Source organism: Piliocolobus tephrosceles, chromosome 7, assembly GCF_002776525.5.
Source record: "Piliocolobus tephrosceles isolate RC106 chromosome 7, ASM277652v3, whole genome shotgun sequence".
Lineage (NCBI taxonomy): Eukaryota > Metazoa > Chordata > Mammalia > Primates > Cercopithecidae > Piliocolobus > Piliocolobus tephrosceles.
In genome coordinates this window covers 81,739,076-81,756,285 of record NC_045440.1, presented here as the reverse complement: position 1 = coordinate 81,756,285, position 17,210 = coordinate 81,739,076, and the positions used below count along the sequence as shown (strand labels likewise).

The following is a 17,210-nucleotide window of genomic DNA, read 5'->3' as shown; positions in this document are numbered from 1 at the left end:
CCAGCTCATTGCAGCCTTGACTTCCTGGGCTCCAGTGATCCTCCCACCCTAGCCTCCCAAGTAGCTGGGACCACAGGCACGTACCACCGTGCCCAGCTAGTAGGATTTCTGACATTAGAATCATGAGGCTTTTGCTCAAGATAGATAGGACCTCTGACATTAGAATCATAGGCTTCCATTTAAGAATTGCTTAAACAGATCTTGAATTCCAGTAGAACAACCAGCAATCTCCACACTTTGGCCAATTCCAAAACCCTTAGAAACCCTATCCCCAAACTCCTCTGGCAGACAGATTTGAGGTTTCCTCCTGTCTCCTTGTTTGGCAGCCCTGTGATTAAACCAGTGCAACCTGGTGTCTCGGTGTATTGATTTACCATGCACATAGGGCAACAGACCTATTATGGTTACATCACCACTACCACCAAACCATTCTGATTTTTATCAGCCAGTTCCTCTGTCTTGGTATAGAGAAATAATGTATGTACTTAAAAAAGTAGTCAACAAACACTTCATTGGTTTCAGAGGGCTAAGGGAATAATATAATCAATGGGCTAGTAATTGGAATCTATTGTTTTTAAAGTGGTTCTATTATAGCCATTCATTAGGATATAGATTTACCACCAACATATTTTTCTGTGTACCTAGCATGAAATTTGAAGAATGTAATCTAAAATAAGGAGTAGAGTTCTGTTGACTGTTTTTGGGTGTCATTTTTTTTATGAGTTTATTCTAAGGTTCTGGTGTTTCTTTGAACATGATCCTTAGCAGTAATTTTTTTCTTTTTTCTTTTTTTTTTTTTGAGACAGAGTCTTGCTCTGTCACCAGGCTGGAGTGCAGTGGTGCGATCTTGGCTCACTGCAACCTCCGCCTCCCGGGTTCAAGCAATTCTCCTGCCTCAGCCTCCTGAGTAGCTGGGACTACACATGCATACCACCATGCCCAGCTAATTTTTTTTTTTTTTTTTGTATTTTTATTAGAGACAGGTTTCACCATGTTAGCCAGGATGGCCTTGATCTCTTGACCTCATGATCCACCCGCCTCAACCTCCCAAAGTGCTGGGACTACAGGCATGAGCCACAGGGCCCGGCCAGCAGTAATATTTTAAGTTGAGAGAATCAAATGTTTTTATTGTTAACATCAGTTTTGTTTATCTTTTTGTAACATATTTTAAATCTATTGGGTCTGATTTGCACTCCACGCAGCGGTTGATGTATCATTGTCATCAGTCACCAAATTGTAATGTGTCTTATTATGTGTTATGAAAGCAAGTTCTTTAAATCCTAATGTGGGGGAAAATAATCTGAAATATAAGAAAATTCTTTTATAAACTTCTTCAGGTGTGATTTTATGGTTTCCTGGTGAGTGGAAGGGCCTTAAAGAGTTGCTCAGCCAAGTGGTCCTCTTACTAGCATCCTATTGTTTGCTAAGAGCGGTTTTTGCTGTGGCCTAAGTTTCATGCCTTTTTTTTTTTTTTTTTTTTTTTTAATGTCTAAACTATTTTTTTACTACCCAGAAAGCAAACGGGTTGTTTTCAGATTATTCCTGGAAATCCTGTTAATCTCCAGAGCCAACTCCTCAAAACTGATTGGGTTGAGATGAGTAACTGAGGACAGTTTCCAAAAGTTGAGTGTTGACACATGCTTTTTAGCATTTTATTACTGTAAATCTGTAAGAAGGGTGTGAGGATTAAGATGGCCTGGAGTGTACTTGAGTATAGGCAGAAGGAAGGTGTGGTCAAGTAAGTGGGCTGAAGTCAGAGACATCCTCTTTTCTGATGCGCCCTTATGACCTTCCTATGGAAACTAGATGTTTTTGTATCAAGAAGAAATGATGAGCTTCAGTCGGTCTTAGGAAGTTGCATCGAATTTACAAAGGATACCATTTAGAGAAATTCAGGACTTAAATAGATACTGTTAACTTCTTGTTAAAAAAAAAATGGCAATTTCCCCAAGTATATCATATTTATATATACACTGTTTATCTTCTTCTAGGAAAACAAAAGCTGTTCATTGGAATGAAAATTCTGAGTTGTATTTGTCCGTTAACTCAGTAATTGGTGGTATTCTCATATAATTGAACATTGAAGCTTTGTTCCCGTGTGAGAAATTATACGGGATAATGTGTATGTCTGTGATACACTATATGAAGAGCTTCTGTTTGGGTAGGGAGAAGGAATTTGATGGTAGCTAGTGTAGTACAATGTGACTACGAAGTGCTGATGAGCAATGGAAGTTATAGTGTTAGGAAAGCAAGTTCTTTAAATCAATCCTAATGTGGGGGAAATTAATCTGAACATCAGCATCAGCTCTTCCCTGCCACTTAGGTCTCTCTTCTACAGGAAGCCGTCAGTTTCTTAGCTATGTTGTATTCTCTTCCTGGTCCTTACAAGGAATCCCATAGCTTTGAGAAGCCCTCCCTTCTTTGGTAGATCCCCATTTATCCCAAAAGGTGAGCATCTTCATTTGTTAGTGCTGTGCATACTGTTTCTTCTTTCTCTTGCCCTTACCAGCTTTAATGCTGCTATTGAGTTCTCTCCTTCCAATCAGATGCTTTTTGTTCTTTCTGGCTGTCTTCTATCATTGAACACTTTGCCTGCTTAGGACCTATAGCATAGAGTGATTTTTCAGATTGTCTCAAGTTTTCCATTAACAAGAATATCAGCTCATATTTATGACTCACATAATTGATACCACCTTCAAAGAAGCAGCAAGCTAAGTTAGCCTAGACCTTGCAGATCACCAGGAACAGTTTTATCACCAGGGCATTGTACAAATTGGGAAAAATAAATAAATAAAAACACCCTATTTGGACAGATGAAGTACAAAAAGTTCCTCTCTAGGTACATGAATCAGAAAAATGTGCCTCATCCAAAGTAAGGAAGCCTGGGGATATGGCTTGAATGGGGACTGAATTTTAGCCTCATTTGTTCAGGGTATAATACACAACTGCTTGCAGCAGCTTGGGTTGCCATGCCACCTCTGTTTTATTTTGTTTTCTTTGGTTTTGTTTTTAAGATCCATACATTTGGTGGCTACATCTTTGCATCACAATTTCCAAATTTTTGTTTCTAGGGATTCTTAGAAATACACCCTCTACGCCAGGTGTGGTGGCTCACACTTGTATTCCCAGCACTTTGGGAGGCTGAGGTGGGCAGATCACGAGGTCAGGAGTTCAAGACCAACCTGGCCAACACAGCGAAACCCCATCTCTACTAAAAATACATAAAAGCTGGGTGTAGTGGCAGGTGCCTGTAATTCCAGCTACTTGGGAGACTGAGGCAGGAGAATTGCTTAAACCTGGGAGATGGAGTTTGCAGTGAACTGAGATTGTGCCACTACACTCCAGCCTGGGTGACAGAGCAAGACTCTGTCGCAAAAAAAAAAAAAAAGAGAAAGAAACACACCCTCTATATCAATAGTTACTCTGCTTTCCTTCCTTCCTTCCTTCCTTCCTTCCTTCCTTCCTTCCTTCCTTCCATCCTTCCTCAGCTCTATTGAGGTATAATTTAAATGCCATAACATTCCTCCCATTGTAAGATACAATTCAATAATTTTAAATAAACTTACTGCTCATACAAATATCACTACAGTCTAGTCCTAGGACATTTCCATCACCCCAAAAAGTTCTCTCATGCCCATTTGCAGTCAGTTCCTGCTCTCACCCCCAGCCCCAGAAAATCACTGATCTGCTTTCTATCTCTGTAGATTTGTCTTTTCTGGAAATCTCATATGAATGGGAATTATATTTTCCTTTTGCTTCTTTCTTCAGTTAAGCTAATGTAGGTTCCAGTCAGTTCTCATTTGCAATAGCTGGATGAGCCTTGTCACCTTCTATTGCTGCTCCCAGCCCTTGCTCATCCCTTCTTTTCCATTCTGCCTCAGTATACAAACATACTCTTTTACCTCCTGTCTTAAAATGCTTTCTCGTCCATCATCCCCTCCAGCCACCACCCTATTTCTCTGGGCCATTTCTGAGCTCAGCTTATCTTAAGACTTGATGTTATATATGCTTTCTACTCTCTCCTCTCCTGTGAGCTGTCATTTTTTGTGTCTTAAAAATAATAATTGAGATGAATAAAAGAACATTAAAAAGAACGTGTGATACATATATACATGCTTTAAAGCATAGTGACATTAACGAGTATCTACATCTGCCATTTACCCTTTCCACTAGCATTACAAATGGTGGAACCCATGATTCATAGTGTCCAAAATATTTTACTCATCTCTAGATGTATTTTGGTCTTTTTTGGTCATTTTAATTCTACTTTTAAATAAAAAGTCCAGGCTAAATTTTCTTTAAAATCTGTTACATTGCTAAATTTCTCTGGTTACTATTGAGAGATTAATTTTTTACTTAGAAAGTATTACAGAAGATTTATAGATTGCTTTGTTTTATATTACTATATTTTATTATGAATCCTTGGCGAAGAGCGTGACATACAGTTATTATTTCTATAGGGAATATATTCTATTTGCATTAATTTGCTTCAGGGTTTTTTTTCTCCTAAATTTTTAAAGCTAAAAGCTAGACTTCCTGTAATGTTGTTTCCTTCCTTTAAATTTTGGATAGAATTCATTTAACGAATGCATTTGGCCCCAAGGGAGGTATGGATGTCAATTTTTGTTTCAACTTAATACTGTGAATACTTAAGTATTTAATTAACATGATACTTGACACTTAGAAGCAATTTATAATCATCAAAACTAGGCCTTTGTTTTCTTTTTTTATGCTTGTTGTTAAGAGTTTTCTTGTTGTAACATAGGTTAGGAATGGACTGGTGGTGAAGTGAAAAACTCTCCCCTTTCCCCCCACCTCCAGGTAAAGAGAGTTATGCAGAGCATTGACTAATGATGGATGTTTAACATACTTGTCCTTATATTTGTTGATTTTCTAAACACATTTTTATCATTTATTTCATTTGTGGAAGTCTGAAATATTTTTTATCTTTCTATTGTATATTGATGTCATTAAAACAATGAACACTTAAAAACAGACAACAGATTTTCTTTTATCTTTATTTGGTTTCATTAATACAGCCTAAGAAATATTGTGAGTTTTTAATGAGTTACAAGTAGACCAAAGTGGGTGACCATCTTCCTGTGGAGCTGGGTGTATGTCTGACAGGAAAGCCGTGGGAAGAGAATCTTCTTTTCTTCCTGGTAGGAGAGGCCAAGATGAGAATGGAGCTCTGTGTGGTGCTCTATGTGTCATAGGAAAGATCCATGCCAGCCAAATGGATTCCAAGGCCCAAGTCATCCCCGGACTCTGGAAAGTCTCATGTTGGGGCAGATGCCGTGACTCCAGCACGCATGTATTTCAGTTTTCCTTTAGTCTGAGAATTTCTAGTCATTAATACCTTCCTTTACCAGTCTCTGCTATTATCAAACACACTTATTCTCCTTGTATTCTGAAAATGATGTATACTTATGACCTTAGCTTCTATAAATCTATATCTATTTGATTAAAAGCTTTGTGCTTTTTCTCATACCTAAAATTCAAAAGAAACAAGCACATATTCTATTTAAATGGGAGAGTCAAGATTTACTGACTCCACAGATGACCCACCGGAGGAAATGGATTGTATCACAGGCCCATGAAATGTCTCATGATGGTGCATATTTTGAAATACACCCCACTGATTAGTGAGGCTCCAGATTACCAGATAGACTCATCTTTGTATAGTGGGACTTTAACTGGCTTTCTCTAGTCCTCATTTACAGTACTAATTACCTTACAAAAACCTTTCTTTAGCTTCAGTCTCCTTTTTCAGTTATCACAAAGTCTAAAGTAACAAGATTCAGTTCACTGAGGTTTAATTTTATATTGGTCTCCCACCTTAATCATCATTACATTTAGTTACAAATGATGAGAAAATTTATTCTGACTTTATGATATGGCCTTGGAACGGATTTTGGTAAAATCTTAACTGCTGGGTAGATTGTAAAAATTTTCTCCCATTCTGTAGGTTGCCTGTTCACTCTGACGGTAGTTTCTTTTGCTGTGCAGAAGCTCTTTAGTTTAATTAGATCCCATTTGTCAATTTTGGCTTTTGTTGCCATTGCTTTTGGTGTTTTAGACATGAAGTCCTTGCCTGTGCCTATGTCCTGAATGGTATTGTCTAGGTTTTCTTCTAGGGTTTTTTTGGCTTTAGGTGTAACATTTAAGTCTTTAATCCACCTTGAAATAATTTTGGTATAAGGTGTAAGGAAGGGATCCAGTTTCAGCTTTCTACATATGGCTAGCCAATTTTCCCAGCACCATTTATTAAAATAGGGAATCCTTTCCCCATTTCTTGTTTTTGTCAGGTTTGTCAAAGATCAGGTGGTTGTAGATGTGTGGTATTAATTCTGAGGACTCTGTTCTGTTCCATTGGTCTATATCTCTGTTTTGGTACCAGTATCATGCTGTTTTGGTTACTGTAGCCTTGTAGTATAGTTTGAAGTCAGGTAGCATGATGCCTCTAGCTTTGTTCTTTTGGCTTAGGATTGTCTTGGCAATGCGGGCTCTTCTTTGGTTCAATATGAACTTTAAAGTAGAATTTTCCAGTTCTGTGAAGAAAGTCATTGGTAACTTGATGGGAATGTCATTGAATCTATAAATTACCTTGGGCAGTATGGCCATTTTCACGATATTGATTCTTCCTGTCCACGAGCATGGAAAGTTCTTCCATTTTTTTGTGTCCTGTTTTATTTTCTTGAGCAGTGGTTTGTAGTTCTCCTTGAAGAGGTCCTTCACATCCCTTTTAAGTTGGATTCCTAGGTATTTTATTCTCTTTGAAGCAATTGTGGAATGGGAGTTCATTCATGATTTGGCTCTCTATTTGTCTTTTATTGGTGTATAGGAATGCTTGTGATTTTTGCACATTGATTTTGTATCCTGAGACTCTACTGAAGTTGCTTATCAGCTTAAGGAGATTTTGGGCTGAGACAGTGGGGTTTTCTAAATACACAATCATGTCATCTGCGAACAGGGACAATTTGACTTCCTCTTTTCCTAATTGAATATCCTTTATGTCTTTCTCCTGCCTGATTGCCCTGGCCAGAACTTCCAACACTGTGTTGAATAGGAGTGGTGAGAGAGAGCATCCCTGTCTTGTGCCAGTTTTCAAAGGGAATGCTTCCAGTTTTTACCCATTCAGTATGATACTGGCTATGGGTTTGTCATAACTAACTCTTCTTATTTTGAGATATGTCCCATCAATACCGAATTTATTGGGAGTTTTCAGCATGAAGGGCTTTTGAATTTTGTCAAAGGCCTTTTCTGCATCTGTTGAGATAATCATGTGGTTTTTGTCTTTGGTTCTGTTTATATGATGGATTACATTTATTGATTTGCATAGGTTGAACCAGCCTTGCATCCCAGGGATGAAGCCCACTTGATCATGGTGGTTAAGCTTTTTGATGCGCTGCTGGATTCAGTATGCCAGTATCATATTGAGGATTTTTGCATTGATGTTCATCAAGGATATTGGTCTAAAATTCTCTTTTTTTGTTGTGTCTTTGCCAGGCTTTGGTATCAGGATGATGCTGGCCTCATAAAATGAGTTAGGGAGTATTCCCTCTTTTTCTATTGATTGGAATAGTTTCAGAAGGAATGGTACCAGCTCCTCTTTGTACCTCTGGTAGAATTTGGCTATGAATCCGTCTGGTCCTGGACTTTTTTTGGTTGTTAGGATGTTAATTATTGCCTCAATTTCAGAGCCTGTTATTGGTCTATTCAGGGATTCAACTTCTTCCTGGTTTAGTCTTAGGAGGGTGTATGTGTCTACAAATTTATCCATTTCTTCTAGATTTTCTAGTTTATTTGTGTAGAGGTGTTTATAGTATTCTCTGATGGTAGTTTGTGTTTCTGTGGGATCTGTGGTAATATCCCCTTTATGATTTTTTATTTTGTCTATTTGATTTTTCTCTCTTTTTTTCTTTATTAGTCTTGCTAGCAGTCTATCAATTTTGTTGATCTTTTCAAAAAACCAGCTCCTGGATTCATTGATTTTTTTGAAGGGCTTTTTGTGTCTCTATCTCCTTCAGTTCTGCTCTGATCTTAGTTATTTCTTGCCTTCTGCTAGCTTTTGAATGTGTTTGCTCTTGCTTCGCTAGTTCTTTTAATTGTGATGTTAGGGTGTCAATTTTAGATCTTTCCTGCTTTCTCTTGTGGGCATTTAGTGCTATAAATTTCCCTCTACACACTGCTTCAAATGTGTCCCAGAGAATCTGGTATGTTTTGTCTTTGTTCTCATTGGTTTCAAAGAACATCTTTATTTCTGCCTTCATTTCCTTATGTACCCATTGTCATTCAGAAGCAGGTTCAGTTTCCATGTAGTTGAGCGGTTTTGAGTGAGTTTCTTAATCCTGAGTTCTAGTGTGATTGCACTGTGGTCTGAGAGACAGTTAGTTATAATTTCTGTTCTTTTACATTTGCTGAGGAGTGCTTTACTTCCAACTGTGTGGTCAATTTTGGAATAAGTGTGATGTAGTGCTGAGAAGAATGTATATTCTGTTGATTTGGGGTGGAGAGTTCTGTCGCTGTCTATTAGGTCCACTTGGTGCAGAGCTGAGTTCAATTCCTGGATATCCTTGTTAACTTTCTGTCTAGTTGATCTGTCTAATGATGACAGTGGGGTGTTAAAGTCTCCCATTATTATTGTGTGGGAGTCTAAGTCTCTTTATGGTTGTCTAAGGATTTGCTTTATGAATCTGGGTGCTCCTGTATTGGGTGCATATATATTTAGGATAGTTAGCTCTTCTTGTTGAATTGATCCCTTTACCATTATGTAATGGCCTCATTTGTCTCTTTTGATCTTCGTTGATTTAAAGTCTGTTTTATCAGAGACTAGGATTGCAACCCCTGCTTTTTTTTGTTTTCCATTTGCGTGGTAGATCTTCCTCCATCCCTTTATTTTGAGCCTGTGTGTGTCTCTGTATGTGACATGGGTCTCCTGAATGAGTCTTGACTCTTTATCCAGTTTGCCAGTGTGTGTCTTTTAACTGGAGCGTTTAGCCTATTTACATTTAAGGTTAATATTGTTATGTGTGAATTTGATCCTGTCATTATGATGTTAGCTGGTTATTTTGCTCGTTAGTTGATGCAGTTTCTTCTTAGCATCGATGGTCTTTACAATTTGGTGTGTTTTCACAGTGGCTGGTACCGTTTGTTCCTTTCCATATTTAGTGCTTCCTTCAGGAGCTCTTGTAACACAGGCCTGGTGGTGACAAAGTCTCTCAGCATTTGTTTGTTTGTGAAGGATTTTACCTCTCCTTCACTTATGAAGCTTAGTTTGGCTGGATATGAAATTCTGGGTTGAAAATTCTTTTCTTTAAGAATGTTGAATATTGGCCCCAACTCTATTCTGGCTTGTAGAGTTTCTGCTGAGAGATATGCTGTTAGTCTGATGGGCTTCCCTTTATGGGTAACCTGACCTTTCTCTCCAGCTGCCCTTAATGGTTTTTCTTTCATTTCAACTTTGGTGAATATGACAATTATGTGTCTTAGAGTTGGTCTTCTCGAGGAGTATCTTTGTGTTGTTCTCTGTATTTCCTGAATTTGAATGTTGGCCTGCCTTGCTAGTTTGGGGTAGTTCTCCAGGATAATATCCTGCAGAGTGTTTTCTAACTTAATTCCATTCTCCCTGTCACTTTCAGGTACACCAGTACATTGATTTGGTCTTTTCACATAGTCCCATATTTCTTGGAGGCTTCGTTCGTTTCTTTTTACTCTTTTTTTTCCAAACTTCTCTTCTCACTTCATTTCATTCATTTGATCTTCAGTCACTGATACCCTTTCTTCCGCTTGATCAAATCAACTACTGAAGCTCGTGCATGTGTGACGTAGTTCTCATGCCATGGTTTTCAGCTCCATCAGGTCATTTAGGGTCTTCTCTACAGTGTTTATTCTAGTTAGCCATTCATCTAATCTTTTTCAAGGTTTTTAGCTTCTTTGCGTTGGATTCAAACTTCCTCCCTTAGCTTGGAGAAGTTTGTTATTACCGATAGTCTGAAGCCTTCTTCTCTCAACTCGTCAAAGTCATTCTCTGTCCAGCTTTGTTCCATTGCTGGCAAGTATCTGCATTCTGTTGGAGGAGAAGAGGCGCTCTGATTTTTAGAATTTTCAGCTTTTCTGCTCCGTTTCTCCCCTTCTATGTGGTTTTATCTACCTTTGGTCTTTGGTGATGGTGACGTACAGATGTGGTTTTGGTGTGGGTGTCCTTTCTGTTTGTTAGTTTTCCTTCTAACTGTCAGGACCTTCAGCTGCAGGTCTGCTGCAGTTTGCTGGAGGTCCACTCCAGACCCTGTTTGCCTGGGTATCACCAGCGGAGGCTACAGAGCAGCAAATATTGCAGAATGGCAAATGTTGCTGCCTGATCCTTCCTCTGGAAGCTTCATCTCAGAGGGGCACCCAGCTGTAAGAGGTGTCAGTCGGCCCCTACTGGAGGTGTCTCCCAGTTAAGCTACTCGGAAGCTACTCGGAGGTCAGGGACCCACTTGAGGAGGAAGTCTGTCCATTCTCAGATCTCAAACTCGGTGCTGGGAGAACCACTACTCTCTTCAAAGCTGTCAGCCAGGGATGTTTAAGTCTTCAGAAGTTTCTGCTGTGTTTTGTTAAGCTGTGCCCTGCCCCCAGAGGTGAAGTCTACAGAGGCAGGCAGGCAGGCAGGCCTCCTTGACCTGTGGTGGGCTCCACCCTGTTCGAGCTTTCCGGCCACTTTGTTTACCTACTCAAGCCTCAGCAATGGCGGACCCCCCTCCCCCAGCCTCACTGCCGCCTTGCAGTTCAATCTCAGACTGCTGTGCTAGGAGTGAGCAAGGCTCCATGGGCGTGGGACCCTCCGAGCCAGGCGGCCTCCTGGTTTGCCATTTGCTAAGACCATTGGAAAAGCACAGTATTGGGTTGGATGTCCCGATTTTCCAGGTACTGTCTGTCACGGCTTCCCTTGGCTAGGAAAGGGAATTCCCTGACCCTTTGCACTTCCTGGGTGAGGCGATGCCCTGCCCTGCTCTATGGGCTGCACCCACTGTCCGACAAGCTCCAGTGAGATGATCCTGGTACCTCAGTTGGAAATGCAGAAATCACTTATCTTCTGTGTTGCTCACGCTGGGAGCTGTAGACTGGAGCTGTTCCTGTTCGACCAGTTCCTGTTCGGCCATTTTGGGACCTCCATCCTGAAAAAGGGCTAATATCCAGAATCTACAAAGAACTCAAACAAATTTACAAGAAAAAAATCAAACAACCCCATCAAAAAGTGAGTGAAGGATATGAACAGACACTTCTCAAAAGAAGACATTTATGCAGCCAACAGACACATGAAAAAATGCTCATTATCACTGGCCATCAGAGAAATGCAAATCAAAACCACAATGAGATACCATCTCATGCCAGTTAGAATGGCGATCATTAAAATGTCAGGAAACAACAGGTGCTGGAGAGGATGTGGAGAAACAGGAACACTTTTACACTGTTGGTGAGACTGTAAACTGGTTCAACCATTGTGGAAGACAGTATGGCAATTCCTCAAGCATCTAGAACTAGAAATACCATTTGATCCAGCCATCCCATTACTGGGTGTATAGCCAAAGGATTATAAATCATGCTGCTATAGAGACATGATATTAAAGGATTATAAATCATGCTGCTATGCACATGTATGTTTATTGTGGCACTATTCACAATAGCAAAGACTTGGAACCAACCCATATGTCCATTGGTGATAGACTGGATTAAGAAAATGTGGCACATATACACCATGGAATACTATGCAGCCATAAAAAAGGATGAGTTCATGTCCTTTGTAGGGACATGGATGAAGCTGGAAACCATCATTCTGAGCAAACTATCACAAAGACAGAAAACCAAACACCACATGTTCTCACTCATAGGTGGGAATTGAACAGTGGAGAACACTTGGACACAGGACAGGGAACATCACACACTGGGGCCTGTCATGGGGTGAGGGGAGGGGGGAGGGATAGCATTAGGAGATATACCTAATGTAAATGATGAGTTAATGGGTGCAGCACACCAACATGGCACATGTATACCTATGTAACAATTGTGCACATCATGCACATGTACCCTAGAACTTAAAGTATAATAAAAAAAATTTTTTTTTTAATTAAAAAATCTTAACTGCTGGGGATGAAGAATAAAAAAGATTTCTTCATGAACTGCAGAATGTGGTTAAGACCAGTATTATTAGCCAAAAAGAAAGTTTGATTTTATACATTAGCTCTCTTCTATTAATCATGATAATCAGACTGAAATATTTAAGAGTTTACTTGAATTTTCTTAGTTGTGGGAGATAAAACAATTATGTTTTATATTTAAAAAAATTAGAGGTATTATGCTTTTCAATCCTTTTTTTATATACCTCGAAGGCATTTTTTTGTGTGTGTTTGTGATATTTCTTATTTGCATTATAGATGCATTGATTGTATATTATTTTGTGAAGTTACTTTATTTGTATGTTGCATTTTTCTCATTAAAATTAGACAATATTTCAGATGAACAGGGAGGACAGTGTCTGTAATCTGTCCTCATCATCATCTGCAGTAGTTGTACAAAGGTGATGTTTTATGTGAGTAAGAATTTCTGTGTTTCATTTCATAGGTGGGGAGCATTAAGCGGGAAATGACCTTCACATTTCAATCAGAGGACTTAAAACGTGACTGTAGTAAAAAAATGTCTCATCAACACGTGTTCTCCTTGGCCATGGAGGAAGATGTGAAAACAGCAGACACCAAAAAAGCCAGCCGGGTCCTTGACCATGAAAAAGAAAACACTCGCTCCATCTGTCTCCTTGAGCAGAAGAGAAAAGTTGTTTCCTCCAATATTGATGTTCCTCCAGCAAGGTAAGGGAACATTAAATCTCACATGTGTCTGTCTGCCCCAGGAAGTTGGTGGAGAGCATGCATAATCTCTGCCAGTGTACAGACTCTCTTCAGCATATAGACATATGAGAAGTTTTCTGCCAAGAGTTTTTTTCTATTGCTTGTGTGAAATAGAGCAGGTGGCCCTACTCTTCAGAACTGACTTTGAGGCTTCTGTAGTTGGAACTATTGTAGCTCTAGAAAAGAATGTTTTATTCAATTTTAATAAATGAATAATAAAGAGCAAAGGAATAAATGCAAAAAAAATAGGATGAAACGTCATATATAGGACTAAGCATACACACTTCAAAGCAAGTATACACAGATCGTTGGTCGGAGGTTAGTAAACTATGGCTGCAGGCCAAATTCAGCCCCTGGTCTGTTTTTCTGTGGCCTGTAACATAAGAATGGTTTTACTTTTTTTTTTTTTCATATAGAGATCAAGTCTGGTTCTGTCACCCAAGCTGGAGTGCAGTGATGCAAAGGTAGCTCACTGCGGCCTTGAACTTCTGGGTTCAAGCAGTCCTCCTGCCTCAGGCTCTATCTGGAGTAGCTGGGCTGGGACTACAGGCATATGCAGCCATGCCCAGCTAATTTTTTTTTTTTTCCTAGAGATGGTGTCTCACTATGTTACCCAGGCAGGTCTGAAACTCCTGAGCTCAAGCGATTCTCCCACCTTAGCCTCCCAAAGTGCTGGGATTACAGGTGTGAGTTACTGTGCCTGACCTGCTTTTACATTTTTAAAGGCCTAAAAGAAATGAAGAATAGGTGACACAGACCACAGGTCTGCAAAGTCTAAAATATGTAAAAGAAAAAAAAAGAAAAAAAGATGGTGATACCTGGTTTATATCATGATAATCTTTGTACGACAGATCTACCTTAAAACTCAACCAAGAGGGTTTACCTGAAATATCAAAAGGCCTTTGTCTTTCTAAAAACAACAACAAAAAAAAGAGGCCTTTGTCACATTATAATTTTATTTAAACCACACCCAATAGCACTGAACTGAAAGACAATATTCTGGCAGAATGACAGTGGCAGTGGCGGCGCATACATATTAGACCTTTTACTTTCTTGCGTATCATTTGTCTCACCTAGAAAACAAGCTCCACGTCGGCAGGGATTTTAGATTACTCTGTTCATGCTTTATCCCTCGCCCTGGAACAGTGTTAATTATGTTCTGGGGACTCATGAATATTTGTCAGATGAAAAAAAGAAAGGAAATGCTGTAGCACGAGAGATTGCTTATTTGTAATATGTGTGTCACATTTCGTTGCCAAAAATCATAATGAAACTTACAGCTTATAGCAATTGTTTGAAAAGTCCTGCATTTGTCCACGTGGTTTCTAACAGCTAACCAGGAAAACAGTACCTTTGGAAGAGGAATAAATGTGCCTTTCTTGCCTGTTCACTTTTTGTAATTAGAGTTTCATTTCTTTCTATATTAAATCAAAAGTATCTTCTCTAGAAAATTATTATTTTCTCCTGTTGCCAGATTTGTCAGACTTTCTAAAATTATAGGCCTCTTAGTTTTCCTTAACCTCTAATTGAAAATGTTCACATATTCATTACTTTTAACTACTTGGAATTATTTGCTTTTCTAATTTTTTTCATATAAATACATGTTAAATTATTTAGGATTATTTCCTACTACTATGGCATGGTTGTGAAACATTTTATCATACCCTGACCCTCATAGGCATCTCAATTTGTATTTGTTTGGTTGTCTCATAGGAAAATGACATGTTAACAATTTGAAATGTGAAGAGCTGTGCTTTTATTTTCTTCCTACCCCTGCAGGGCAAAAGTTAGACTTCTAGTGTCAGTTTAGTACCAACTTGCAATTCTATAGGACTTATTCTACATAAAATTTCCATTAGAACATTGTATATGTTAAAACACCTGGAATTAATCATTTTAAATTACCATAGGTTGTTTTAAGTATACCTTTATTCTTTAATTCCACCTCACTTGGAGCACTTGCTGGAGAAAATAATGCAAAGAGGAAGAAGAAAGATGTTTTCTGCCTTTTCTGACTCTAGTATATGGGATATTTTTCACCTTTTCAGGTTCACTGAATGTACTTAAAAGTACATGAGCCCATGCCAGCGTTATTGTGAGGTTCTTAAACAGTGTGGGAAGGTTAATTAGGTTTTAAAATCCATTAATGCACAGCAAAAATCCCCCAATGACAAAGTATAATTTAGATGTATTGATCTATTATGGGAAATACTACTTAAGGCTTCATTGTTTGGGGATGTCTACTGATATACTTGTTTTCATTGCTGTGGTAAGAATTTAATCATCATAAATACAGTGTGCCGGCAGTTGGTGAGATAAGTTGCTTTAAAAAGAAAAGATGATGAAGGAATCAAGCATTGTGGATTATAATGATCAAACTCTCAAACTCTATTTCTATTTCCTGTTACCAAGTTTAATAAATGTCAGACTTCCCACTGTCATCTATCAATATTTTGTTTTAAAAAAACTTCTTTACCTGATACAGTAGGAAGATTTAGGATTTTCCTTTTCCTTCTAAGAAGAAATGTATCTGTTGACAGGCATAAATAATGAACTTTGAGTAAATCTACAGTATAGTGAAATTTATCAATACAAGGAAATCTATGTACAATTGGCCCTGTGTATCCATGGGTTCTGCACCTGTGGATTCAACAAACCACTGATAGAAAATATCTGGAAAAAAAATTGTCTATACCAAACATGTACAGACGTTATTTTCTTGTCTTTATTTCCTAAACAATACAGTATAACAACTATTTACATAGTGTTTACATTGTATTAGGTATTATAGGTAATCCAGAGCTGCTTTAAAGTATACCAGAGGATGTGCTAGGTTATATTTAAATACTACGGCATTTTATATAAGAGACTCGAGCATCTGCTGATTTTGTATCCATAGGGAGTCCTGGATCCAACCCCCCATGGGTACTGAGGAATATCTGTATCCATATGTTATAAAATATATAATTAATGTTTAAATATATATATATGATATTTTGGCCAAAAAGCAGGATAATCATTTTAGGCCCATAGAGTGCAGAGTTCTTCAGTCATTTAAAATCAGTTCACTGTAACGTTTCTCACTTTATCTTTTGCGTATTCTCGTTAAAGCTAAGATTTTTGTTGAACTTTACTTTCTCTGGTTTGTAAAATGAAACTCAAAGTTTATTTTCTGTGGTTTACATAATAAAAGCAACACATGTATTTCAATTGCTTATTTCATGTAACTAGAGAGATCTGGGAACCCCTTCCCACCTTACTTTCTATACCTCACCGTAGTTTCACATCACTAATTTCATTTCCTGCCTCCATTCAACAGATATTTCTTGAGTACCTGCTATGAACCCAGTACTCGGTAAAAATAATGATTGAGACAGGTGCCAGCCCTCCTGGAGGTTACGGTGGAATGAGAGGGACAGACACATATGTAGCTAATTTCAAATAAGAGTTCCTGATTTGCTTCCTTCCCATTAGGACTGGGAGTAAATCTGTAATTAAAGGACAATCTTTTAGTTTTAAGAATGTTATTAATTTGGCACATCTATTTAAAAGCCCAGTTTTTTATTGATATCTTTTTCAAGATGATGATGATTGAAATAGAGAAGGAAGAACTCAGTATCCATAGAAACTCCCTGTTTGTTTACCCAATATTTGAGAACCAATTTTAAAGTTGCTAGTTTAAAAAATGTTTAAGTAAGTTATTAATCTAGATGTGTTAGGCTGTTTAGAGAAGCAAATGCCAAGACAGGATTAATCATGCAAATGTTTTAGTAAGAGAGACACCTGAGGGAGAAATGGGGCAGGAGGGGCAAGGACAGGAGGGACATACATGTCAGTTAAGGTGCTTGTCTGAACACAGTGATGGAGAGAGGGCAAGAAAGTTGGAGGGAAGTGTCCTAGGTAGCCAGGCAAGGCCCTCAGGAGTCCTGCATTGGTAATCCTGCTGTACTCTGTCATTTGCTGGGAGCAGCATGTGGGAGCTGTGGCTTTGGCACAAATGCAGCAGATGGTTTCAGCGACCAGCAACTGGGCTCTTCCTTGGTCGGTTAGCTCCCTGTTATTGGAGATCTGTGAAGTGCGTTCTCATGGCTGCCTTCTTCCCACCCCTCAATATTGTACTTTATATATTAAAAGTGCCCTAGGCCGTGCAGGCTTGAGACAGGGGCAATCTCCCTGCCGTTTGGCAGCCCTGAGTTATCAGTGCAGACTACCTGGAATCTTCATTGTTTAAGAGGGCCCTAAGCTTCCTGTGAAAAATGGCAACTGATTGTTTGGCCCTAGGATCCTAGAATTAATTCTTTAATTAATTAATTGAGTCATGAGAGG

General features: G+C 38.7%; 1 protein-coding gene across 2 annotated transcripts in view; it reads left to right on the top strand.

The window, feature by feature from the left end:
- The window catches only part of ZNF704 (zinc finger protein 704), a 248,598-nt gene that overhangs the window by 44,001 nt on the left and 187,387 nt on the right, over positions 1-17,210 (top strand). For both annotated transcript variants that reach the window (XR_003309605.1, XM_026455058.1), the window contains exon 2: positions 12,604-12,845. Coding sequence is in view for 1 of the 2 variants with exons in the window: in XM_026455058.1 (XP_026310843.1) it covers positions 12,604-12,845 (242 nt within the window). In the remaining variant the exon portion in view is untranslated. The remainder of the gene's footprint in view (positions 1-12,603; positions 12,846-17,210) is intronic.